At 44.3% G+C, this 27,798-nt stretch overlaps 1 protein-coding gene across 7 annotated transcripts in view; it reads left to right on the forward strand.

The window, feature by feature from the left end:
* The window catches only part of CRYBA2 (crystallin beta A2), a 28,028-nt gene extending 552 nt beyond the window's left edge, over positions 1-27,476 (forward strand). Inside the window, exons 1-7 of one of the 7 annotated variants that reach the window (XM_083441616.1) lie at positions 11,825-12,076; positions 16,277-16,386; positions 19,257-19,451; positions 22,580-22,751; positions 23,088-23,229; positions 26,669-26,811; positions 27,205-27,476. In XM_083441616.1, the coding sequence (XP_083297742.1) occupies positions 22,594-22,751; positions 23,088-23,229; positions 26,669-26,811; positions 27,205-27,352 (591 nt within the window). In that variant the 5' untranslated portion in view covers positions 11,825-12,076; positions 16,277-16,386; positions 19,257-19,451; positions 22,580-22,593 and the 3' untranslated portion in view covers positions 27,353-27,476. Of the gene's footprint in view, positions 1-11,824; positions 12,077-14,291; positions 14,377-16,276; positions 16,387-19,256; positions 19,452-20,676; positions 20,698-21,789; positions 21,896-22,579; positions 22,752-23,087; positions 23,230-26,668; positions 26,812-27,204 lie in introns of those variants that run through there. The other 6 variants (XM_083441615.1, XM_083441617.1, XM_083441619.1 and 3 more) reach the window with 6 other exon arrangements.
* Positions 27,477-27,798: the final 322 nt, after the last annotated feature.

Here is a 27,798-nt window from a genome sequence, read left to right on the forward strand (position 1 = left end):
TTCGGTCCTACATTGTACTGTTGTAAAACGGTTGGCTATTTATTAAAGGCAAAGAAAACCTATCCCCCACTAAATCCGAGGGTTTATTTCTGCCAGACATGACCCCTGCCTCTCCTTTTCTTTTATTCGTTTATTGTTAAGTATTTTTTACTCCTGCCCGTTTTTCTTTTATTTTACCATTCCCTTCCACCATCCCTTTTCCTTTCCTTTCCCTATAAGCTCTTTTTCTTCCACAGATACCTCGGAGTTCCCTTCCAGGTGATGCTCTGACTGGAATCCCATGTGGCGGCTGAGGCATATTTCGTGGCAGAATGACATGGCAGGAATGGGCTCCTTCACACATCTCCAGTAGCCTGTCCCCAGGCGATTGCTGTGCTTGCCTCGCGTCGAGCCCCACGCACAAGACCTGACGTGAATGTTTTGTTCGTTCGGCTCGCGTTAGGCAGGTCCAGCCTATCTGCAAACACATGGCATGCCTGCGCAGTGGAAATGGGTGACATGCATGTAGCATACATGCCTACATGCGCTGTGTGCTCACGGGGCATCATGTGCATCCTTAGAGCCTTGTACACCTGTGCCCTCCTATTGCTTCAACACCCAGCCTCTGCATCAAGTAAGCTACGCTTGGCAATACAGCCTGTCCAGGAAAACAGCCATAGACAGCCTAGGCAACTTCATAAAAGGCTTGGCTTGGCCACCACAAGCCTTTTTCTGAGCATGGCTATAATGGGATATTTTGAAGCGAGTTGTCAGCCATCTTTGTCTTGCATTACACAGCAGCTATGCTTGGGAAAAGGTTTTATTGAAGGCTGCCAGCACTTGGAGGAATCGTATGTTCAGAAAGACAATGCAATTTACAAAGGACACCTGTAACATTGCTGCCCATTTTGTCCTCTAACTACTTTATCGACCAACTGAATTTTGCCACTCTTGTTACCTTCTTTTATTGCCTTTGACCTCCCACTAATTGCAAGTCCCATTAGGCTCATTTTGCAGAAAGAAACTGATGCGGAAACTAAACAGTTTGCCCTCAAATCCCAAAGGGATTCTGTGGCAAAACTAGGATTTTAATTTGGCTTTTAAGGGTATTTCCACTGCGCCCATCATTCCCAATGCTAGTTCATCCACATACTCCTGTCCTCGATTATGAGCACTTTGGGTTGGATCTTCTTGGCTGGCTATTTTAGCTGCTTTGTCATATATATAGAAAAAATTATCATCACCCAGATACTGTGTTCTTTAGCCTTGTTGTAGTAAAAAAAAGAATTGCTTTCCATACAGTAATGGGGGGAGGAAACAGAGTGGAATGAAGATTAACACATATGAGTTTTCCTCCTTTCACCAAAACAGATTCCCGGGGGGGGGGGGGGGCTACTGAAAGAGGGTGCTTGTGTGAGGTTCAAAGAGCAGTCACCAGTCCTTATGTATGGATACAGAATCCAGTTGGGAAATCTCCAGCAACAGTTCCTCTGGAAACCCTAGATACAGGAGCACGGATGCATCTCCTCCATATTTACCTGAAAGTTCGGAAGTTACAAGAGAGAAAGAAAGAGAAAGAATTGCAGGGTGGGCTAGGGAGCGTTCTTCTTAGTCCCCAGTAACTTTATCTCTCACATCAGTCCTTGCTACCTCAAGCAGAAACTGGAGAGGAGATTTGCATCCGGGAAGGGAGAGCCAACACAGCCTAGCTTCAGTTTTGAATAAAAATTACCTGTGAGCCAGCTATTTTGGGAATAGCCAGGGTGCAGCAATAAATTTGCTTATCACCAAGGATGAGAAAAGATAACCAAAGAGGGCAACAATTCTTATGTGGTCTATGTAAGAAAAGTGCTGCTCCTGCTATGGTAAAAAATGAGGGAGAGTGACTCCAGTAAGGACTCCAAATGAGTTTTAGGAATCGCATTTTGAACTTGACTAACCAAATCTGCAATCCTATGCACATTAACCTAGGACAAGGACCAAGTCCCATTAAATTTAATGTGTCTTATATCTAAGTATACATGACATAGATTGTACCATAAATCTGTTGAATTAAGGGACCTTACTATGAACAATCATAGCTGCCCGTGAATTGTGCACTTGCCAGATGCTCTCCTTGAATCCCAGCTATTTAAATGAATAAGCAAGTACTGTACTGTATTTGTTTAGCTGCATTAACATTTTAACTTTTCACCAACCAAAAGTAGATAACAATGGTTCATTGACCCTAATTTCCATCTTGGATATTTTGTTTTAGTTTCAGACATAATTCAACTCTAAACAATAGGTACCCTGCAGCAAAAATCATACTTTAGAAATCAACCAATTTTTTGTATATATTAAGACATCTTCATGTGGACAAATTTGCATTTACAAAAGGTTTGCTTTCCCCCAAAGCCCTTTTTTTCAAACACGTAAACAAGATAACTATCAGTTTCAAATGTACCAATAAGCAATTTTTGACTATAGAACACACATGAATATTTTAGCATTCACAACCATATGAATTACTCAGCTTTGACAGAACTTCTTCAAAAGAAGATTGCCAATCTTTACCTGGCAGGGCTTTTCTGCTTTTGAACCGCTAGGTAACAAACAAAAATTCAGCAAAGTGATGCTTTTCCCAGCATCAAATAATGGGGAAAGTTTCCTCTGCCTGGTAAGAAAATTTTTCCACCAGCCCCAGTAACTGTGCTTTTAAGATAACTTGACGTGCAGATGTTAGTCAGTTATACTATTTTCCCTCAATGCCGTGAAAGGCCTCATTTGCTGATTTCTCCCAATCAAGCTGCTGTTACAGACACAGAAGCTGGCCAAGTAGTTTCTTTCTGGTGAGTGTGTTTGTACTTCGGAGATTTAATATGTATGATCCAACTGGCAGAACTCCTTATAAAATCATATTTACTGGCTATTGGATTTGGTTCACTGGTCACAATGCAGGCCCACAGGATATTTGCCCTGTGGTATCCACACTGAATAGTAGGGTTGCCAGCATTCTCGACTGGAGATAGTGCTTAAAACTTTGCCTCATTACACCAAGAGAAGATACAGCAACCACACAGCCTTCTCTGTTCTTTCACAAATCCCTTCACCTATCCTCTTTCCTGTCATTATTCTGTGGCCAGCAGGAACCATAAATTAAACTCAAAACCAGCAAGGAAGGGGTGTAAGAGGAAGAACAGATTGGAAAGCACAGAAGTTGCAGATGACTCAGGACCTTGCTGCAGCCTTCCTCAATCTGTTGCCCTCCAGATGTTTTGGAATACAACTCCTATCAGTCCCAGCCAGCATGGCTATAATCATAGTACAAAACATCTGGAAGGCAACATGGTTGGGTGCCTTATACCAATTAATAAGACAGACATTATACCTCGCAATGAGTTTGGAACCTTACTGGAGAGCATTCATAGACCTTTACTCTGCACTTCTATTTAATCTACATATTAAAATGACATGTTGTCAAGAACATAAGAAGGCCAGGCCAAAGGTCCTGCTGGATCAGGCCAAAGGCCTATCTAGCCCAGCATCATGTTAGCACAGTGGCCTATAGAAATCCACAAGCAAGACCTGAACACAACAGCACCTTCCCATATAATTCCCAGCAATAAGTATTCAGGAGTGTTAGAAAATCAGATATATAATCTAATTGCCAAACGGCACCTTAAATATAGGTTGTGGTCACCACAATGGAATGTCTAGGCATGTGTTTTGGGGATTTTTTGTAGTGGTGTTTATTATTATTATTATTATTCATTTCATTTCTACACTGCTTTATATTAAAAAATAAATAAATCTCAAAGCGGTTTACAACACATTAAAACATCAGACCAAACAATCCAGAATAAAAAAATTCAAGCTTCAAGGAAAATATTGCAAATCCTTCTCTAAATGACATTTTGCTTCCCCCAACTGCCAATCTGGCATCCAGAGATCTCCACGTGGTCACAATTGGACCTGTACTAGTTGCAAAATGTACCTGGTGCCCGACTGATTTCTAACACTGATTCAGAGACATACTGCCACACCAAATGGATGTAGAAATATAGCCATCCTCCATGAATTTGTCCAATACTCTCTTAAAGCCATTCAAGTTTGTGGCCATCATTACTACATCCTGAGGCAGCGGAATCTATTGTTTTACAACATGCTGTGTGAAGAAGTACTTTCCTTTGTTCAGAATTTTCCAGCATTAGAGGGTGCACCTCCACAGGCACATACCTCCATGTGGTGGGAGTGCCCCAAAATCCAACTATTCTGGACAACAGCCATACGAGAAATATGTAAAATAACTAAGCAAGTATTAGACATCTCCCCAGAATTGGCCCTACTAAACATCTTCCAAGACAACAATGCCCACTTACACCACAAATAACCCACCTAATTTCAGCAGCCAGAAACACCATAACCAGACACTGGAGAGACCTGTCAGGAGTAAGCATGGACCAATGGTACCAAATAGTATGGGAAAGAGCCCTACTAGAAAAATTAACCAATAAACTGAAATGGGGACAAACAGAAGATGACACCTTCTTATCACATACACAGCCCAACAAGACAATGACAATAATTCACCAACAGCATACAAATCAATATGGCTAACCTGATCCAAAACACCCACCCACCCCACTCACACACAAAAACAAAGATCACCACAGCCAATCACAAACAAACAACCACACCCTAGGCCAACCCCAACCTCTCTCACCACCAGAAGAACACAAGTGAACAGCAGAGAACCTGCACGAGCAACGCTGACACCAAACCCTACATACATTAAGCAAAATAGAAACATTGCCACCGACCCCACCCATCTTCCCCCCCCTCCACCCCTTTTCTTCCTAATGTCTCAACAAATGAAACTGATTTGTAAAAATGTTACATGGAAAAAATATGAGAGACATCAATCAATAACTAAATAAATAAATAAGCAAGCATTTTCCAGCATTCATCTTAGATAAAATGGCCCTGATTTTGATTTCTAGTATTATGAGGCAGAAAGACTTCTCCTTCAGTAAGAGGAAAATTACCACAAAGTACAGCATGAACACCATGGTAACAGTTCTGCAGTTAAGACAGCAAAAACACCACTTACATATGTATCAACATTTACATGTTAATGGGTACCACTTAAATGAGACACCCCCCTTTCAAACTCATGGGTTAGATGAAAATCACCATCTGTATAATTAAACCTCAGGAAGTTCATTCACCCCATTCAAACAAAACATTTTCTCCTTCCCCAGAAATGGCAGTGAGTCAGAGCTCAACAGGTGGGTATTAGAAAATAGCAGTTACAATACTATTCAGAAAAAGAAGCAAAAAGAAATAAAAAGCTGTTGGTCACTTCAAATATGCTAATAGCAAAGCCCCCAATACAGCCTGAACAAAATGATAAACAGCCCACATGTGTGTGTGCATTAAAAACACTCATCTGAAAAGGTTGCTCCATGAACCTAAGTGTTTTGAGCCAGTCTCCATTTGTTGAAACAAACTGACAATTGAGAGCCAGGTCCCCTAGGCATCATACAAAGAGTGTCTCCTTAGAAGGTAGTCCCACTGAGTTCAATGGGGCTTACTCCCTGGTAAGGACTGTAATCTCAAACAGCACTGCTATCTGTTTAACCCCACCAGTTTAAAACTGCCTTGACAAGTTTATTTATTTATGGCAATATTTTTCCTAGCTATGCAAATCTGTGTCCTCTTTTTTGGTGATATATAAGCGGCCACCTTGTAGACAGACCAACACGTTTAAGCTCTCTCTCTCACTTGAACCATGTATGGTTTTAACTGCTTAAGAGAACACAAATCTGCTTCTTCACAAATGGGATGCCATCTGTTTTTTATGGAAGGAGACTGTGCTTTTAATTGCTATTTGGCAGGTAGGGGCCCAACAGGCAAGCCTTTTTCATTTATTTATTTTTTGCATGGAAATGAAATTATGATGACAGCTGTACTTGTTAAATTTCTATTACGCTGTAACTGCAAAGGGCATAGAATTTTGGTTCCTAACATGGTGGCAACCATATGCACAGATCAGGGCTGCTCTCTTCAGATCAGTTCCTCTTTTCTCCTCAATCTGTCAGATGCATTCTAGGAGGCCTCCCTCCTAGCAAATTGGAAATGCTTCAAGCTTTAATTTATTTTAGGGTTGCCATGTTTCAAAAAGTAAAAACCAGGACACCCTGAAAACTACACCACACTTCATTTACATAGCTTTTATTTAAACACAACTATATTCAGATGCAAGCTGCACTCACTGGCATTCTTATTATTCCCACATTGCCTTTTGTTTTCTTATGCACTGAAGTCATTTTACAAAGTCCATCCTGTTAACTTTATTAATTTTTCTGCCTATAATTCCAAGAATCCAAATATCATTCTTGAGGATTTTTCCTTGCATTTCATCCCTGAAAGTATTCTGAAAGTATTTATTTTTTAACTGTTTCATGATATTCCCCTGCCCACCAGTGACTTTTTAATAATGAAAGTGTGATAGATAAGAGTGAGATCCTGTTATGCTGCTGTTTCTCCCTTAAATAAAACTGGTTAATTTCATGCTCCAAGTGAAATGCATAATATTTAGTTAAGATTGCCAACTGGCCAGAAAACAACTGATCAGCTCCTGTGCCTTGTAAAACAGCTTGAAATCAGGTGATGATTTCACACCACTGTCACCTACTAATGTTTCCATTAAAAGCACAAAAACAGGAACTACTTTTTTCCAAGTTGGCAACCCTGTCTCTAAAGTGAAAGTTCCAAAAAATGGTGCAGAAGTGACACGAGGGAGGGAGTTCCTTAAGAAAGAAAGAATACAGCTAGATTCATAAACTAGAGGAGTGCATAGCCTCCAAATAATCTTTTAAACTATCAAATAGTTTTTCAAAAGGTAAGGTATTTGTGTGTGTGTGTGTGATGTCACCTGTCACAGATTATCAACAACATACCTAAAATAGCTGTGACACCCCTAAAATGTGGTTGTGACTAGCACAACTACATTTCACATTACGCATAAACCAATGGGAACCAGTGTGCATTTATTATATGCACAAACACAGAGGTTGATAAGAAAGGCCTTCATGAAAGGCTGCCTTTTATTCTAGAATGTCATAGAGTTTTATGGAAAAGCAGGGTATATACATTAATTAACATTACACAATCTGTGACTGTTATTTCAGAGCACTGCAGCTCCATTACATTTCATCGAACAGAATTCCAGATTTGCACTGTCTTTTAAGAGAGAGCGAGAGAGAGGCTATCTTTGCTCTCACTTTGTTCATTGGTTTCATTGCAGCATAAAAGACAGAGCAAAAAGACTTGACATGAAGTGACATTTAGCCCAGAAGAAGGAAGGTCACAACCAAGTCATAAGGAATATTGGACATGGAGAGAGGTAGGTAGGGCTGCCAAAGTCCCAAAGAAATATGTTGCTCTTTTATTTCTGCACTTTATGCTGTCCCTTGTTTTAGTTGCCAGAGCTCCTCATGAGTAAAGGCTTTGTTTTTTAACCTGGATATAATAGAATTGAAGTCAGGTGTGGTGCCAACATGTCATCCTTGCGCAACAGCTGGGACTCTAGTGCCGGCCCTTCCCAGCCCTTAAAAATAAGCCCACCTAGTCAAATTCAGTACGTCTCTTCAAGGTACAGGAAGTGCTGGCATGGGCTGGACTCTGCAGCAGTGCACCCAAGTTTTCAGACTTTTGATCTGTATCTTGGGTCAGGGTAAAAAGCCTGCCCAGACAGGGAATGGGAGGGTAGTGGTAAGATCCCGCTTGTCAGGATAAGGCACCAGGATGTGGTAGCTAGGAGTTAACTGCAGCATGTTTTGTGGATGCATCCCTGAGCAAACAGAAAGCAGGGATGCAAATATAGCTGCAGGTAGTCCTTCATAGGGCAGCAAGATACAAATTAAGAAAAGGCTTGCATGTTTAACAGGTCTTCTTGACACACACACACACACACACACACACACAAATTGTTTAGCAGATGCAGCTTGCCATGCAGGGGTGATGAAATTCCCTCTAGCGGTCCCACCCACTCCAGTACCTCTCTGGGCATCTCTTCTGCCCCTATAGAGCAAGGCAGATTTGGACATGGTAAGGCAGATACTGTGGGGGTCTATGTGACACAGAAAAATCAAACATGTTTCATTTTATGTCTGCAAGTCAGAGGCACTCTCCATGGGCATAGCCAGGATTTATTTTAGGGCAGGCTTTATGTTGGGAGGGGGCAGAACCAAGTTATCTGAGACTCAGTTGGTCAGTTAAGTGTTTTTATTTATTTACTTGATTTGGGGGTGGGGGGCAGCTACCCCTCAGCCCCTCCCCGGCTATGCACATGGCATTTTCCCATATCAGTCTCTACAACAGCAGCAGGCGCCACAACCTTCCAGCACCCCAAAAGCTCATTCCACCATTGTCTCCCAAGACAGACAGATGCCAGCAATCAAACAGTCAGTTATGAGTCCATGGTGTCTGGAGGCAGCTGGAGAGAGACAGTTGGAGTTTATAGTGCAGGGCTGGGCTGTGGAAACCCTAGAGAAGGTTTTGGCTGCTATAGAATTTCTTTCCTGTTAACTGCATGGTGTGATATGTGTGCTCATAAGACTCCAGGGCAAGAAGCTTTAGTGATTGATATCTTTTCAATTCCTAGCAGGTCACCTTAACCCCAGCTAGCCAAGGACTGCAGCCAGGACTCCTAGGCTCCAGCCTACAAGAGATGAGACAATAGTTTGGGAGACAAGGAGAGGCTGCAGGAATGAACCATGTTGGGGGTCAACCAAACTAAATATGTTGTTTGTTGAGTAGTCCACTTAATCCACCTTTGACAACTGGTCTCATATTAATGTATTTGTGAGGAGTTGGGTGGCAGGAGAGAGACTAAGGATCTAGATCAGTGGTTCCTAACCTTTTTTGGGCCTAAGCATCTCTAAAATCCTGACACCGCCCCCCCTCCCCTGTGACACATAATTCTTATTATTCACATGGAGGAAGCCTAAAGGGCCATTAACTGTTAATAACTCATTCTCGAATTGCCCCCCTTAAAAATCAAATTGTTCCCCTTTGGGGTGTGTGCCCCATGTTGGGAACCATGGATTTAGATAATAATATTTACCCTTCCATCCTCAACCTAAATAAGGGCTGCCTTTCTGGTGAAGGAAAATACCAGAAAATCACCTGCTGGTATTTTACATTAGCTGAATGGGTTAACACCCTGCTTCGTTAGTGCTGTGGTCTCTACTGGAAGTGGCCCAGGCCCAGGAGCTGCTTAAAAAAATATTAAATGATGAGTGATTCAGACACAGATCTCCAACATCTTATTTTAGTTTGGCCTCTGCAAGTTGTCAACCAATTGGCAGCCAATTTTAACAAAACGTTAAAGGGCACCAAACTATCTAGGTAAGCATGCATAGGATTGGGCTACAAGGCTTAAAAATCAGTTATAACCCTGGGCCAGTTGTTTAGGAATTTTATAAGCTTGAAACCAAAAGGTACATTCACATAGCAACTGTAGGGGCTAAACTAGAGCATAACGTTAGAGCTGTGCCCTTTAGCTTAGGTTGTTGTTTTTATTTTTACACCAATAGGCAATGCAGAAGGCCAGGCCAGTTTTCAGTGCAAGTGAGGGGAACTTTAATCCTTTGCTCCATGCTAGGATCCTGATCTGAAGTGTGCAAGTCTGCAATTTGCATGGAGGGGGGGGGGGAAGCTCCCATTGAACCATGTGGCATAGGAGCTAAGAACATTACAAGCTGAAATGTTGCTGGTTTAAATCTCACCTGTCAGCATGAGCTCACAAGGTGGCTGAATGAGGATGAAATATTCAGCCCCTCTATCAGGCAGGGTTGTTGTTCCCACCCAGCTGTCTGTTTGGGCACCCTCGGGCAATAGGATGTTCTGTTCTCACTGTACCACAATCGTCACCAAGTACAGGAGGGACAGATCCACCCGCTAGGGTTTCATTCATGAGCTATCAGAGGCAAGTTTTATTGCTGATGCTATCAATGGTGATTGTTCAGCACTGCAGAATATCCCTCAGATTCTCTCCCTGAAGCCATATCTATTTTCCACACTTTAGGATTGCCTTTTTATATATTTTAGTGGCAGAAGCACTGTGCACCCTTAAGAGCTGCTGGAGAAGCAGAAACTGCAAGCAAAACGTTTTCTGCTTTCATGGTTCCTTGCTGGGAAGTGTTTACCTGTTGATTTCTGCCAGACAAAGTTATTAAGAACACAAAGTCTTGGATAACGTTTCTGCCAAAGCCATAGCTTTCTGAGCCTTTAACAACAGTATAATCTGCAGAATCAGCTATCTCCATGCTCTGGAAAGTTGAAGTCAATTCGAAGTCTAAGCAGTTGCTGATGGATTCCCCCCCCCCCCCCTTTTCTGGCCAGTTATTGGCGACCCTATGAGAACCTCAATCCTATCCAATAGTTGCCTTGTTACTCCTAGGCTTAATTGAAAATGACAGATATATTGTTTAGAAGACCAAATGGCTGTTAAGTGAGCTTACGTCTATAATGTAGATAAACTCAGAGTTTGTACTCAATATATATGGAAAAAGCCAAAAGATTATAAACAGTCTAGAATTAGCATGGTTGCAAACCCTACAACTGCAGCTTATCTTGAATGACCCTATAATTAAACCTCAAACTTGCAGATTGCATATATGGTACAAAGAAATGGTGAAAACAGTAAGTTATAAGTGCCAAGGAGTGAAGTCACAAATTTATTCCGTATTGCTGGGGAATTAGATGGGACTTAGTGGACTGAGACAGATCTGCGAGACTGACATAAATCACAGATACTAGCGCAGGATTGAAAAGAAGTTAGAAAGAGGGTGCCTCTGGGAAGGAGTCAAAAGGCCAGTGGGCCAGCGAAAGACACTGTCTTGCGGGCAGAAGAGGGGACGGTCAAGGAAGAAAGGAGATGGTTTGAGGACAATAGAGGAAGCCAGGATCCAGAAGGAAGACACTAAGAGGATAATCAAGGAGGCCAGCAAGCCAGGAGGAGGATCCCTCTGCAGACAGTTGAGGACAGTGGGCTAGGAAGAGAGTCCTGCCCCATGGCAGGCAAAGAGAACAAAGGACCAGAAATGGAGGCAGTGAATCAGTCCAGTGGGCCTGGAAAAGTGATGCTATGGACAGCAAAGGGCTAGTGCAGCAGGAAGAGCTTCTCTTTGGGTAGTGTGTCAGAGGCCATTGGCTAGAATGAGGGTCAAGGAGTCCAGCAGGCCAGGAAAAGAGGTACAATGGGAACAGTCGAGGCCAGTGGTCCAGTGAAAGAACCACTATGGAGATAGAGGCTACTGGGCTTGAAAGAGGATCAAGAAGGGCAGAGAAGGAATTGCTGATCATTGATGATCATGTCAGACCAACATCCTTCCTTCTCTGCCACACCCAGTGACTCCAACTGCTGAGCCAAGGAAAGATGAATGCATCATAACAGAAAAATATCTGGGGAGATTATATTTGCCATAGTTTATAGGTTTGTATATTTGAGAGAGAGGTGATGGTGTCACAGCCCTGTCTACACTACCTTTCTTCCTCACAACAGTCTCCAAGGCAGCTGCCAGGAAGCATGATAAGGCAATGGTGAGTGTGAAAGCTCTGGAGGGATGGGAGTGGGAAATGTCCATACCTCAACCCTTATTAATTACTGCTGCTACTAATGGTTGTTGATTGGTGGTTGTTCCCAACTTCTAATCTTTGAAGGTTCTGTGGTAACCATAGAGGAAAATAACAAAAACTGCTGCTCTTTCAAGGTTCCATGTGTTGCCATGATCACCATAGGGGAAAAGGCCCCTCCCCTGGAAGTGTGCTACCTAGCAACTGGGCCAGGTAGCACTAGAGGTTTAGGTCCCCATGTGACGAGAAATTTCCCTATCTGCTCTGCTAAATAGTCTGTTGCCCCGATTCTTCCCACCAGCAGGGCTGACCACTGAAGATGGAAATCGTCCACTCCCTAAGCTGTAGATATTCTGCTACCAACACAAATTAGGGTGTTTATTATTATTCCGTTTCCATCAATTTCACAACACCAACACCACATTTTCCCAACCCAAGCCCCCTTTGAAAACCATCCTTTACTGACTACAAGGTAATATATCATCAGGAAATAATAGGGGACAAGGCTTCAACAAGGGTGCCCAGCTGAAACAAAGAGGACTGGGTTCCTGTACTTTGAATAGTGAAGTTCCCTTTTCTATACAATTATTTCAAGTTTCGCATAGGGTCGCCAATAACTGGCCAGAAAGGGAGGGCATCCCTCAGCAACTACATCAAATTGACTTCAACTTTCCGGAGCAACGAGATAGCTAATTCTGCAGATCATGCTGTTGTTGTTGTTTAGTTGTTTAGTCATGTCCGACTCTTCATGACCCCATGGACCAGAGCACGCCAGGCACTCCTGCCTTCCACTGCTTCCCACAGTTTGGTCAAACTCATGTTAGTAGCTTCAAGAACACTGTCCAACCATCTTGTCCTCTGTCGTCCCCTTCTCCTTGTGCCCTCAGTCTTTCCCAGCATCAGGGTCTTTTCCAGGGAGTCTTCTCTTCTCGAGGTGGCCAAAGTAGTGGAGCCTCAGCTTCAGGATCTGTCCTTCCAGTGAGCACTCAGGGCTGATTTCCTTCAGAATGGATAGGTTTGATCTTCTTGAAGTCCATGGTATCTGCAGATCATACTGTTGTTAAAGGTTCAGAAAGCTGGTAACCCTAAGGCTTTGGCAGAAATGTTATCCAAGGCCCCCATCATTTTTAATAGTTTTGTAGAAGACATTTCAGTATATGGTTTGTTTTCTCAGTGCTGCATGAGTGAGGGGAACAACTGCACTAGCTAATCTTCCCTATTTGACTCCCTCCTTGCCTTAAGAATAAAATACAAAACCACTTTGTTAAGACTTTCAGTTGAAAGTACTGTTGACATGATCTGCTGCTGCTGCTGCTGATGATGACCTTAAATGATTCTGTTCTGGAGCCTTTCTTTTTACGTAAGATTGTTTTAATAGTAAGGTTCTATTGTGTTTATTGTGGCAAGCCACTTTAAGCACTAGAACAGGCAGGATAGAAATTATGATTATACAAAATTATGAAGAAATATGGAAGCCTGGTCCTTTATTACATCTGAGTAATGTAATACTGATTCTTTCAACAGTTGGGGCTGCTTTTTTCCAAAGTGTTGTATTTTCATTCCTAAGTGACAATCTATACCTGTGAGCATCCCCTCTTATATACAGCAATTTCAAGATACAGGAGTCTTACCCATCTTTACATCTGGCTACCCTTTGTACATGCATTAACACACACATTTAGCAAATCTATAGCCAAATGCTACCTCCGATGTCCACATCCAAACAACACACAAATTCCAGCCTGCACCCTCTAGATCCACCAGTATTTTAGGACAGGGTGCAGAACCTGGACCCCAAAGCCACACAGGGAGAGTGGAGATGGGGGGGAGGGGGATAAGCTGAAGGAGGAAGTGGGGGAAAGCTCTGCAAGTGATCAGACCTGGACAGATCACCGAGAGGGGGAAAAAGGGGGGGGGGGGAGAGAGAGAGAGAGAGAGAGAGAGAGAGAGAGAGAGAGAGAAAGAAAGAAAGAAAGAAAGAAAGAAAGAAAGAAAGAAAGAAGGACAAGGGGGTGTCAGAAAGGGAAATAGAAAAGGAATAAGCCTGCTCAATTTTGGCTCTGACTACACGAAGCATCTGCACATTCCCTGCACATCAACATAAAAAGTTTTACCAATCTGTATTCCTAATTTGGGGCATCTCTCAAGCTACCTGTACCGCTGCCAGTTAAAGTCCCTTTTGTTGCCCCTGCTGAGGAGTTTCGATACTGAGGAAGGAAGCAGGACCTTCACAGCTGTGAAATTCCATCTCACTTTTTATCACTGTTGTTATCTGCCTCAAGTTTGAGAGAGGTGGCACACTTTTTATATATTTAAACAAAGCAGTTCATAGAGTGTCACTGCTGTGAGTTCATATGTTTAGGGTCTATCTATGCTATACAGTTCTATGGAGCTAGGAGGCTTCCGCTATGGAAGCGGCATCAATTAGAGACGCTTATTCAGTCCCAGGAGCCAGGCATTGAGACATCATCATCTGTGTGGTAACAGCTGGCTGGTCTTTTGTGGCCTTTCAGGTGGATTAGTCCCCATAGCAATCAGAGGCCAGACAGGTAACTTGATGTTCAGGGTGAGGGCGGGAGAAGCTGTGCTCAGGATATCAGCAGGTCTGTTTCCTTTCACACTGTGTACCAAGGGCAAGGGTGTGTGTGTGTGTGTGTGTGTGTCCCCAGTGTCCAAATACAGAGAAACATTAAGCTGATGCTCTTCTTTTCAGAGGTCCCTTCAGAGCCTTCCTCTCAAAAGATCCTTCTCCTAAAGACATCTGGGGAGTGGGTAAGAGCATGAGCTTTGAACTGGATGCCCCTCAGAGCAAACAGCTCAGCTCAGTCAAGAACTCAGTGGGTGCCTTCGGTGAACTACTATCCTCCTCAAGCTATATAATATGTGGCTAATCATATTGGCCTACCTTACAGGGGCATCATTAATGATGTACTGTATGTGTGCTTTGGGCTTTCTTGAAAAGCACTACATACATATTTTTATTCTTTATACTGTAACGCACCTACAAAATTTGGAAGTAAAATCTCTTGCAGCAATTGACTGAACAGAGTGACAAAGGCAGTTTTCATGCACTATCATGCAACTTGTTATTGGAAACTGGACAATAGTTGTTCAGTACCTCTGTATCCAGGGAATCCCTCTTGGGAAGGGGATGGACCATTGCCTCCTTATGGACCAGTGGCACCTTCTCCCTCATGCAACAAGGCATTCATAACTCAGTGGACTCACCCAGCAACACCCTTTCATCTGCCTTTTGTAAGCCATGATGCGCAAGGGTTAAAAGGACACTTAGTCAACCTCCTTCAAGCAGCTTGTCTGCATTCTCAGACTGCAAGAATTGAACTTGATCCAAAGTAACCTGACCAGATGATGCTGGTCATGAACATTCCATCAACTCAAGGAACAAACCAATCAGCTAAACAGTATCTTCACTCCAGGGAGGGAAGAGGGTATCAGTTTGGCTGGGTACAAGGAGAACTGGGTGTGAAGCCGACTGAAGCCGACCAGAAAGCTGAGAAGCAAGGTCTTCCCAAGAAATCTGGCCCTCCCTTAACATCATGTCCCTTCCAAATACTGGTGTTGCACACATGTCCATATGTTGCTGTGATAGTGCCCTTTTATTTAGTGTTATGACTTGAAGGGTTATATGGAACATCTAACATTAAGGGGTTCAGGATGGAAAAGCTTGTGAGATGACGGCAGGAAAGGTGTGGATAGGCAGAGGTATTTTGGAAACTAGATGTAAGGTTGCCACCCTTGTATGGTGTGGCTTATGTCTTTTTAATAGCTGCAATATGATGCAAAGACCTGCCTAGATCTGGAAATCTAAAGGGAGTAGTGAGGTCCAAAGGGGCACTATAGAGGTAACAGACTGAAGATGGGGACTCTCCACAAGAGGTCCCGGAGCTCGCTGCCCTCTTGGGATTTTCAGATCAGGCAACCTGTGAGGATGACGAGGCAATGAGTGATCAGAAACTTGCAAGTGAGTGCATGAGAAAGAGGCGACTTGTCATTCCTAAGCTTAAGGTTCAAGAACATTTGTGCTGGAGTGAAGGAGTGTCAGAAAAAAAACAGAGTGCCCTGTCCAGAATGCTGCCAGTACTGCCTGTTGGTCCACAGTACCCAAAGTGATAAATAACAGGTGGTGTACTTGTATTTGGAATGGATTCAGTGGCCTGGACATCTCCTAGCTCTTACTGAAGGAGATGCTTTTCCTGCCACCTTAGCACCTGGCTGTATTGCGGTAAATGACAGGCTGCCTGCCCTATTTGCATTTCCTTCCTAAGGCGGCAGGATGATTTGTTAGTGAAATCAGATGGCAGAAGCAGGGAGAGAGTGTGAGTTGGGGGAAGAGGGAGAAGAGAGGCAGTGGGAGCTATTCCTGATCTAATCAGCCAGACCTGGTAAATAAACCCAGCTGTATCTGTGCCTGCAGCAGGAAATGGTCCTGGGAGCAAACAGTGCACCAGGCAACGGGTGGCAAGATAAACAGGGGTTGGTGCTGCTTCCATCTGCTCCAGGGAGGGAGGGGGGAAATGTGGCTGCAGCAAAACTGTCTCCCTAGTACTGGACAGTCACACACATGTGGGGACCAGGAATCCACACTGAGGGATCTGCTGCAGTCTGTTAAATCTATGCAATTGCTCACCTGCCTTCCTATTATTCCACCTAGAGGGGCTGAAAATAAGGGAAGGTGATGTGGTGCCCCACGCTTTGGAAATCTGCAGAAGAACCAGCAGACTCGGCTTGACACTATTTACTCAATCATACACTTAACAAGTGGTAGGATTTATTATTGCCTTGGTTCCTTATTCAACATTTACCTAATTTGTGGATGTAATTGTGTGGCTGGTTTGGGGGTTGGTCCCATGATGTGAAAGTAAGTGATTTCATTGGTTCAGTCACTTTTAATGAAGTCAAATAGAAGGTTTGGTTACTCAGCGATTTACCGTAGCTCAACAAACTAATTATACTCTGGTCTGTTATAACAAACGAATCAAAGATAATGATGCCAAGTTCTTTGTAGGTACTCTAGAGATGTATTAACTGAAATGATTGCTCACATTTAATTCACCAACTAGATCAGCCAAGCTTTCTAGATACAAACCACAGACATTCTTTCCACCAATACCAGTAGGGTAACTGGATGCAACGTTGTTCTTTCAACAGAAGCATAGAATAACTTGTTTCAGGAGGTGCAATTTTTCTTATCCTTACATGGCAAGCTACTTGGCCTTGGTGCGAAGGACTCAGGAAATGACAACTGAACTCTACAGAATAGAGACACTTTTGCTTTGGAAGTTTCAAGGCCGGTCACTGGGGTGGGGTGGGGTGGGGCCATTTGGAGTAATTAAACCATTGCTTCCTGTGGCATTTGGGCATCCCAAGCCAGAAAAGGACATGGAGGGAAGAAATAGGGAAACCACTTGCAAGTAGACCAGCCAATCAATATTGAGGTCCAAATTATCCTGAAAACCTTGCAAGGAAGAGATATTTACTGACCATACCTGCTGGGTACAACAAAAGACATGATCTGTTTTAGTGCTGCATAGAATGGACCTGACAGATCAAATTAACTTACGCAGCAGCAGAAGAAGGCCTTGAGCTAACAATAGGAGGCAGCAACTTCAACACAGGAAACAAAATACCCCCCCCCCCTTTTGCTTGTAGTATGGCTAGCAGATTAGTTAGGAACCCCTAGAGACAGCACCAGTTGTTGAGGATAGAACAGCTGGCAGAAGGGCATGAGATGCAATTGTTCCAAGGCATTAAGGAGTTGAATCACCTTTGGATGCCGGGGGGGGGGGGGGCGGCATATTGCTGCCTTCTCTTTTCCCTTGATGCAAAGTTCAACGGGACAATTGTTGAGACTCATCCCCACTTTCCTTATGGAGGCAGTTGTGGTCTTCTCGTCTAATCCTTCATCTTCCTAGCGTGGAGGAGGTTCAACTCACCCAAGCCATTCCGAACACATTGATGATCCATAAACAACTTAGGGGTCAAAGTAAATTATAGAATGACTATGAAAGTATAAAAATGGTGGGGCCACAAAACACATCACATCAGAATGCATGGCTTCAATCTGACATTTGTAACTATTTATTTATTAAATTTGTATACAGCCAGCGACCGTTTTAGGCTCATCTCATATGTGTGTGAATGCAAACGCATGCATTGTGCCAAACCTGGAAGCGACCTGAAAACATCACAAAAATGTCACAAAAGGAGGCAGAATGGGGCAGGGTTGGAATGAGGTGTTTCAGTGAGTGTTCTGATTATACACAAGTATGCAAACACATGTATAATCGGAATACTGCCCTTCATCTGAAGATCTCAGGACGGTTCACAGCATAAAAATATAAGATAAAAACACAAAATACATAGAGCCATAGAATTGTAGATTTGGAAAAGGTCCCAAGGGTCAGCTAGTCCAACCCATATTTTGGAGGAGACGAACGCATAATGGCACACAAACCCTGCCACAAAAAAGAGGGGAGTGAAGATCTACATCAGGGAAAAAAGGGGAAATAAAGATTAACAATGATCATAACGGAGTTGGAGACCAGTCAAGAGAGATCTGCTGTGTAGGCAGCATGGGGGAGGGGCTGCCAAGGAGGTTGCATATCTGGCTTCCAAGGAGCATGTTGCAGCTGCCGCTGGCACCGTTGCCGTACTGGTGAGTGAAGCATTCCTTGGAGGCCAGATCTGCAGTCCATATGGATCCTTCCAGGTGAGGCGGTTGCCTCATCTGCCTCATGGGCCTGGATCTCAGAAATGCTGAAGTCACATGGGTCACCTTACACATCTAAGAGGTACTAAGTTGCCTTCAGCTTCCTCAGAGAAGCAACTTCACTGAGGTTTGCCATGTATTTATTTTACATATGCACCCCACTCATCTTTATAAATGTGAAGTGCCTAATTTAATATGTGAGAATATTTAAGAGGAATCAGTGAATTAGCCGGTTAAAAGCCAAAATGTAACCGAAGGGGGAAAATACTGGCTAGCGTGATAACTGTGAGCCCAAGATCACAGCTTCTCTATGACCCCATCAAACTACACACACATCATAACTAGTCATTTATGAAAGCACCTAATATGCACAAAGCTCTGTACAAATATAGAACAGTAGGTCTCTGCACACAGAGTCACAATCTTCAGAAGATCTGAGAGGAGGAGAGGGGAGTTGGAAGGGTGAAAAACAGATCAATAATACATCTAAACCACCGGTAGGCAAACTAAGGCCTGGGGGACAGATCCTGCCCTATCACCTTCTAAATCTGGCCTGCGGAATTTGTTCACCCCCCAAAAAAAAATATAGTCCGGCCCCCCACAAGGTCTGAGGACAGTGGACTGGCCCCCTGCAGAAAAAGTTTGCTGACCCCTGATCTAAACCTACCAATACAGAACTGTAATAATGTATAGAACAGGCTTCCTCAACCTCGGCCCTCCAGATGTTTTTGGCCTACAACTCCCATGATCCCTAGCTAGCAGGAGCAGTGGTCAGGGATGATGGGAATTGTAGTCTCAAAACATCTGGAGGGCCGAGGTTGTGGAAGCCTGGTATAGAACATCAGGAGGGGAAAGCAAGTGGGAAATGGTTTTGATTCATTTCAGTTAGTGAGTTGTTATCCATTGTCTTTCTCTTTTGCAGTTCCCTGAACAATCCCTGCCCTTCTGCACCCCCTTGTGGGCCAGGGTGGGATTCTCAACAACCACAACAGAGTGCTGGATTTTCGTGGAAGGATTGCTACAAGAATAGAATGGGCTGGGAGGCCACTGAAGCAGGTGTGGCTCCCACAGAGGTTACTCTGAAATACAAATGGACAGCCCTTCATTGTTGTGCAAGGCAAGTACTGTATCATCACTGTGGCTGGAACGCAACCCCACAAGGCTGTGCACACATTACGGCTCCGTGTATACTATACTTTTAAAGCACAATCTTTTCCTCAAAGAATTCTGGGAACTGTAGTTTGCTAAGGGTGATTGAAAATTGTAACTGTGCACTACAGTTCCCAGAATTCTTAAAGGGAAATAACATGCTTTTGTGGCATTTACCTATTAGTTGTTGACATATGTCGCCAGGTTACTTTAGATGTGGATTCTTGCTTATTATCTACTTCTTTGGAGTAGACATTCCCTACAGCTGTTACCCCATCTGGGTACAACAGGGGCTGGGGGGACCTGTAACCCACCAGCTGTTGGATTGCAGCTCCCATCAGCCACAGCCGGCACACCCAATGGTCAGGGAGGGTGTGAACTGTAATCCACCAACACCTGAAAGACCGCAGGTTCCTCACCCTTGTGGTATAGCAATCAGGGTAAAATGTAAAGGGTGCCAAAGCAGAAATGTGCATTCTTATTGCTTTGGTGTGGCAGGCCCACACCATACATTTACAGCATATCCAACACACATTTAAAACACATGATCCCCCCCCAAAGGAACTTGGGAACTGTAGTTTGTTCAGAGTGCTGCCCATTGTAGCTCTGAGAAGGAAACTACAGTCAAGAGGGGGAATCTGAGTCACAAAACCTGGAGCTAACTTGAGGGCTTTTGAATCACCCCAGATGTGTAGGCTCAGGAAGGTTTCACACTCTGAGGGGCACGATGCCAGGGACAGGAAAGTATGAGGCACTTGGGGCAGAGGGAGGCATTTCTCTAGAGTGCCATCCCTGATGGCGCCAGGGGTAGCTTCTCTGTCCTGTGGAATGGCTGTCAGCCTTTCCTGTGCAATGTCCTGGGAAAGGGCCGTGTTCTTAATCCTCCGGCTGAGCAGAGGCATTGTTTGGAGGGTGAAAGAAAAATGGCACGTCAGGGCCTTTGTCTTTTGTGTCCCTCCGCTGCTAAGCAAACATGCCCAGTGCTTCCCATTGTTAGCCTCAGGAGAGAGGAGAGGCATCTCGCCATGATGGGTAAGAGGAATGGACAGCCCGGGCTGGGGCTGGGCTGCTTCACCTCCCACAGCTGCCACTGCTGACTCAGCACAACCTATTGGTGCTCAGTCATTGGACACTTGGCCAAGCCAGGCTATATAATGCTGCTGGGGTCCCCCAGCCCAGCACCACCACTCTTGCCTCCGTGCACTGCCAGCCAAGTAAGTACCAGCCCCCTGCCCTCCCCAAACAGCCCCAGTGGCCCACCCCCTGTGTCCTTATGTGTGGTATCCTGGTAGGGATGGAAGGACCTATCAGTTTTGGTTCTCTCGGTTTCTCCTGTCTTAAATCTGATTCCTCATATTTCTGGAGGAATCTTGTGCTTTATTTCCCTAAATTCTCATAAAAATTCATTTGGATTTAGCGCGTATTTCTCCTAATAAACATACTTTTGGATGCAGTTTTAAGTAATGTACACATTTTTGCTAGCAATTCCCCGTAATACAATGCATTTTTATGTTATCTTCCCATAACATATTCGTTTCTATGCACACTTTCCCCAAATACATGCATTTTTGTAAACACTGTTTGCTTTGAGAATTGCATTGCAAAATTGGGAGAAGTACAAAATTGAAGGATAACTGCTTTGGAAAATGTGAATTTAAATGTGAATGGAATTGAGTGTCTCCCCCTTCCCTATATACTTCCCTTCCCTTGGAGAATCACTGGGGAAAGATTTCTCTGCAAGGACTTCAACTCATAATTTCTGGGTCAACCAACAAAGGGGATGAATTGGGCAGGAAAGGTTCAGCACATTCCTCCAGGGTATGGTTCTGTACTGGTTTCGCTTGCTTTCATGAGTTACTTGGAGATGTTTGTTCTATCGGCACCTTTCCTGATGCACCTGCTCTTTGCTGGCAGCAAGCTGTGGTCTGGATTGTATTAGTTGATGGGTGTTGTTGTTGAATGACTGGTCCTGCCTTTAGATAGAGGGCTATGTTGAATGGCATTTCAGACCCATCTACCTCTAGAATTCTGTATGACCCACAACTGCAACAGGGCTATCCTTTTTTCTTTTGTTCTTTTAAAAGTAACAATTAGAATGCATTGGCAGGAAAGTCAAGCACAGCACTGAAGGGTGTGCGTATAAGTAAGTGTGCACTATAAGGTAAGATGGAAGGGGCCAGCAGAAATCTAGTGGCACAATTTTGGCACCAGGCTGTATGTAATGAAAATGTAAAGGAAGCTTTCCAAAAACTTTTCTTCCATTGAGGGGAGGGGGCTTGTCACTTGGATTCTGGATTTCCCTTCAGCTCCAGACAACATACCTCATAAACAGACAGGAATACAGCTGGATCATGGGGACTGACAGTCCTATGAGAACTTGCAGATGTTGACTGAACTATAGGTTAAAGGAAGGTATGAGATTTGGCTCCGTTTAAGAAAAAAGAAAAGACCCAATATATTTGGCTCCCGAGTCAGAAAGTACAGAGTGAGTCTTTGAAAAGAGGCCCCGTGGAACATGTGTACTCTGTATCCACAGGGCCTCTTTTAAAGGACTCACCCTGTATAATATAAAATGAAATAAGGTCCCTTTAATAGGACCTTCAAACCTGCTCCCTGAGGTGAGCTGCATCGCCCTGTCTAATGGTAGAGCTGGGTGTGTAGGCACCCATTTTCCACTGACTCACTCCACCATCTGCATGAATCCAGCCACTGGCCAGCAAGGACAGGGGGGTGCTCCATTGTACAAACTAACCAGGGATAGGTGCTAGTAAAATGAGATGACAAATTGGGGAGGAATAGATGAAAAGGAGCATCATGGACTCTCTTGGCCTGTACAATTCATCACTTAGCCAGATAATCCTCCTCAGAGTCTGGTTACTTTTTCTAGCATTTCAGATGCTACTGTCTGTCTCTTCTCCATGACCCATTCATTTAACTGTATGGCATGGTGCTTGCTGATGCTACTCCATGACAGCTGCTAACAGGGTGAACTTTGGATTTTCTGTGGGTAGTGCAGGGGGACAGGGCTGACCCCACCCTGCTGCCATCACCACCAGAAACAAGCATTTAAAACCCACAAACATTGCATTTCTATAGCAGAAGAGCTGCCCATGACCAGCCAGCACATGGAGACCCTGGGTCAATTCAAGATAACCGTCTGGGAGGAAGAAAACTTCCAGGGGAAGCGCTGTGAGTTTCTGATGGAGTGTCCCAGCATCATGGAACGTGGCTTCCGCAAGATCCGCTCCATCAAAGTGGAAAGTGGCCCGTAAGTGCTTCGGTGTCCATTGAGCAATATTTGCAAAGCTGGCTTGAAAAGAGCAGCATGCTTGGAGAATCCACAGATATATATGGCTGACGGGTAGAAGGAGAGAGAGAGAGAAAGAGATAGAAAGAGATAGAAAGAGAGAGAAAGAGAGAGAGAGAGAGAGAGAGAGAGAGAGAGAAGTCCACAGGGGGCTTCTGCCAGTCTTTCACCCCATAATGTTTCACAGGCAGTTATTGGATGGTTTGAGCAATATTTGATTTTGATTTTTAAATTTTATTGTGAGTTTTAAATTTGAAGCTACCATCATTTGCGCTCTCTCTCTTCTCATCTTTGCAGCTGGGTGGGGTTTGAGTACCCTGAATACCAAGGACAGCAATTCATCTTGGAGAAAGGAGACTACCCTCGGTGGGAGGCCTGGAGTGGGAACAGTGGCTACAGGACCGAGCACCTGCTCTCCTTCCGGACTATCAAGTGTGCTGTGAGTGCAATAATATACTCTCTTGGCTCTAAAAAAACGCCTGAAAGGGACCCAATCCCCAATGGAGAAGGGTGCCTCCTGGTCTTGTTGCAGAGAGCACAAAGTAAAAGGAAACACAAAACTATCTGGTGGGGCAAAGGGATCCCCAAATGGTGGTGGAAAACAACAACAACAACAATGCCATATTTCATTGATCAAGCACCATCTCTTTGAAAAGCACTCTTCTAACCAAAGCTACTTCCAGAACATACCGATTTCATTTGCTGCCTGTAATAAATTAAGTGGAAGCATGACAGAAGAGTCTTCAAGGACAAAGGTGGTTTCAGTGAAATTGCCAGAGGGAGTGACATTAACAAAGCTGAAATGAAATTAACAGGCTGTCTGACAAGCTGATATCCCACAGATGCACAACAGGTGAAGGTGATTGCTTTTATGAGATAAATGAAGTGCTGTTAATCCAGTAGCAAGCAAGCTTTTGAGTTATACAGAGCTCTTCATCAGAACTCTTTTGTTGCAGATTTCTGTATAGCTCCTGTCAGTCAACTAAAACCATGGCACTCTTCCTGTTTTCCACCTTTTTATTTTCGGGGGCTCAGGGCAAATGTAAAATTATGCTCAGTGTTGAATGAGGGCAAGGACTGCAGTCAGAAGGAACAAGGGGAAAAGGGGTTTGGAGAAGCTGCAGAGATCTCATCTCCTGCATCATTGGGGAGCCTTAAAGGTAAAAGCCCATTATCCAGATGGTGACTCAATAACCAGGGAGGGAAGGGACACATATAAACAGTTAACAATATACTCGAAAGGACAGGGCCAAACATAGTTGCAATCCTGCTTATCTTCATGACCTTTCACAAATGAGGGTGGCCAGGGAGAAGAAATAGCTTTTATCTCAGACAGGATTGCTAGGTCCAGATGTCGAGAGGGCGCTTGCATCTTTTACAGTGGCTCCCAGTTTGGTTTTCGCCATCTTAGTCCTGCAGTGATGAGACAATATTTCTCTTCTGTTCAAAGCTTCATCAGGGTTTGGGGTCCCACAACCCTAATCTGAACCATTGAAAGGCTCAGATTGGGGTTGCCACCTTCAAATTTAGAGGAAAAAAATCACTGCTGTAGAACAATTACCTCCAAGTCCTTTTCCTTGCTTTCACTAAAATGAGTGAAATCGAGGAGAATGAAGAATTTAGATCTCCCTCTGCAGAAGTGCTGTGCATTGGGGCTTTTATGGCAGCATCTCTGGGTCAGCAGGCTGAGTCCCTTGGCTAGATCAATAAGAGGCCCATGCTGTTTGACAAACAATACACACCCTGCAAGCCAAGGCGGTAAATAACTCTAAAATGAACCACATGCTTTGGACTCCTTTTTTGTCTAAAAGTGTCCCAATCCATAAGCAGAGTGGACTGAACTAAGACAAGCCCATGGGGGAAACCAGGTGTTCATTCACTGTACAGTGCTGGGGCAGAAAGGAGAGACATACAGCTCAGTTTGGCACATGGCTTTCGGGCCTTTTCTGCCTCAATGGCAGAAGCAAACTAAATGAATGAATGTGGAGTGGCATATATTAAAAAGCTTCCATAGACAAATGAATAAGTTGGGAGGGGTGCCTTTTTTTTTTTTAGCATTAAAGTCAGAAAGCTGGTCAAGGGTGGGAAAGGTTGGCATTGAAAAGGAAAGGTTTTTTTTGTTTTTCGCAAGTGTCAGCCAGGCTTTCTGGGACAAATGTAGAGTACCAGCTCCAAACAGGCTATAGCCAGTATGGCATATCACTCCATCTTGAAGAGCGGTTGCTTCTGTTCCTAACCGGGGTTTAAAATCTCTGCACGTCCTCATCTCTGGGCTTTAATAACAACCAGTCAGATTATGTCCGCGCTTTAATAAAGGGGTGTGAGATATCATCTCGTTTCTGGCTGGCAGGATCACTTGGCGGAGTGCAGCCTGCAGGAATGGGTGATAGGGGAGGGGGGAGGGGGATGCAGCTGTGCCCAGTTTCAGTTTTAACCCCTTGAGTCCACAGCAGGATAGCGAGAGACTACGCATCCTGACCGCTTGGAAAGCCGGGAGGGTTTTCGTTGCATAATGGATAGAATCCCAAGCCTTTCTTTTCTGCTTGCTGGGGCTGTGTTAACAGACAGACCCATAAAGATGCTTGACAGCCATTCACCAACAGCTGCTTGGCAGCAGCACACACACTGCCCAAGGATGCCCAAGTGAGAGGCAAAGGAAAGCTGTGTGATAGGGATGGTAAGCCAGAGTCTAGGCTGAAGGAGCACAGACATCTAAGGCAGAGATGGGGGACCCAAGGTCCTCCAGGTGTTACTGGTCTCTTAACTCCCATCATCCCTGACCACTGGCTATGCAGGCTGGGAATTATAGGAGTTGGAGTTCAACAATGTCTGGAGGATCACAGGGTCCCGACTTCTGATCTAGGAAAACCAGAGGCAATGGATGATAAAACTCATTTGCACGCTCTCTCTGTGTGTGTGTACATGCAGTATTCCAGCTCCTGAGAAGTTTACAGTATATGTCTACAGTTCAGTTAGGCTTTGTAGGGGATAGGGACTAAGAGGGGTTGTGCCAAAAGCCTTATGGGAAAAGGGGGAGGTTTCAAAAGGTTTTTGAAGGGAGGTGGGCCACACAGATGTCCAGTCATAAGGGGAAGCAAATATAAACATTGTGGCATCATCCAGAGGATGACGAGACCTCACATGGTTGAAGGGACTGGCATTAGAGAGGATAGGGAAGAAGGGAGCAAGTCCATAATATAGATCAGGGAATTTTGGCAGATGCTGGTTGTGCAGGAAAAGGGCCCTTCAGAGCAATGCCTAAGGAGCTCTACCATCCACTGCAATCTGATCACTGCAATCCAACCTGCCAATAGGACAGTGGCTTAGCCACAGGGGAATAAAGGGAATAAAGTAAAGAAAAGGAGAGCTGAAAGGGAAGGTGGATAAAAATGCAGGAATAGCAAATGGTGTTCTTTTAGATTCAAGGATCTTGCCTTTCTTCCTTTCCTCTGTCATAACTAGCCTGGTTCGCACACAACACTAAGTCATGGTTTATTAAATTATAGTTTAGCATTATTTGTGAATCCTGCCCAGCAGTATCTATGGTTTGTTTACTGCCAACAAATCACCATACGAAACTGTGGTTTATTATTGGCTTACAACACTTGGTTTGTTTTAACCATGGCTTGGTGTTATCTGTGACTTCAGCACCCTTCCATAAACATGGTGTGTTTCACCACCTCACTGCAGACACTCACCAAAAGACACGAGGCTAGGGCAGCTGGGGGAAAAACCAAATGTTGGAGAAATAAGCCATGGTGTGTTTGCTCATCTGTTAGGCAACTCATGGTGAACTTGTGGTTTATCTGCTGGGTATTAAAAGTCTTTGCCTGTGACAGTCCACACCAAATCATCCTCCACTTTAACCTATCCTGCAGAACCACAGTGACAGCAAAGTGACCCTGTATGAGGCAGAGAACTTCCAAGGACGCAAGTTTGAGCTCAGCGATGACTATCCATCCCTGCAGGCCATGGGCTGGGGAAACAAGGAGGTGGCTTCTATCAAGGTCAATTCTGGAGCGTAAGTGATGCCTTCAGAGTTGGAGTGAAGTTGGAAGGGCCACCCGCCCCCTCAGGTTCTGTGAAGGGAATCCTCCCATAACCTCATTCTTACTTTGCCAAGAACACCGATAAGCACAGCTAGCTGGATGAACCATGAGCAATCCTGGGATTGCCATAGCTGCCTCCCTTTTTAAAGAGAAACTATCCCAGGCTCCCGGTTTCCTTCCCCAGTTGTGTCCTGCCCCTTTTGAGACTGGTTGATCAGTAACAGCTGCTGGAGGAGGAGTGGACCCCCCAAAGGAAATGGGTTAGAAAGCAGTGGGAGGGGGGCTGAACTATCCCTTTTTCGGTGTAGGATATGCTTTTGGGGCTGGAAGTGCCTGTATTGCCAATGTTCTGCTTTATCCCCTAGATGGGTGGCATATCAATACCCAGGGTATCGGGGCTACCAATATGTCCTGGAGCGGGACAGACAGAATGGTGAATACAAAAAGTACAGCGAATACAGCACCCAGGCCCACACCAACCAGATCCAGTCCATCCGCCGTGTCCAGCACTGAGCTGTGTCTTAGCAGCAGCAGCATCGGCCCTCCTGCACTCCACCAGCACCCCCCACACCTGCCTCTGCGCCCAAGGGCCCGCCAAGCAGTAGACCTGCACCTGGTAGCCAATAAAGGCATTTACCAAACCCATCTTTCTTTTTGTGCATCTGTTATTATTAATTTATTTATTTATACCCAGCCAGCTGTTTGGTTTACCTGCTGGCATACAAAGTGAGAAAGCTAAGCAGAATTCACTGTCTCTGACACACACAACACACTGAAGGTCCATCTGTAAAACCTCAACAAGGCACAGACAAACATTTGTTTTTTTACACCAGAAGGAAACTAAAACTGAGCCACAGTTAGCAATAGAATTGCCAACCAATCAGAAAAAGTGGTCTGGTCTGTGCTTGTGTTTTTAAACTGCATCTTCCCATTCAGAAATCTGGCAGGGAAGCTCTTCA

Source organism: Podarcis tiliguerta (assembly GCF_965153285.1).
Source record: "Podarcis tiliguerta genome assembly, chromosome: 1".
Classification (NCBI taxonomy): Eukaryota; Metazoa; Chordata; class Lepidosauria; order Squamata; family Lacertidae; genus Podarcis; species Podarcis tiliguerta.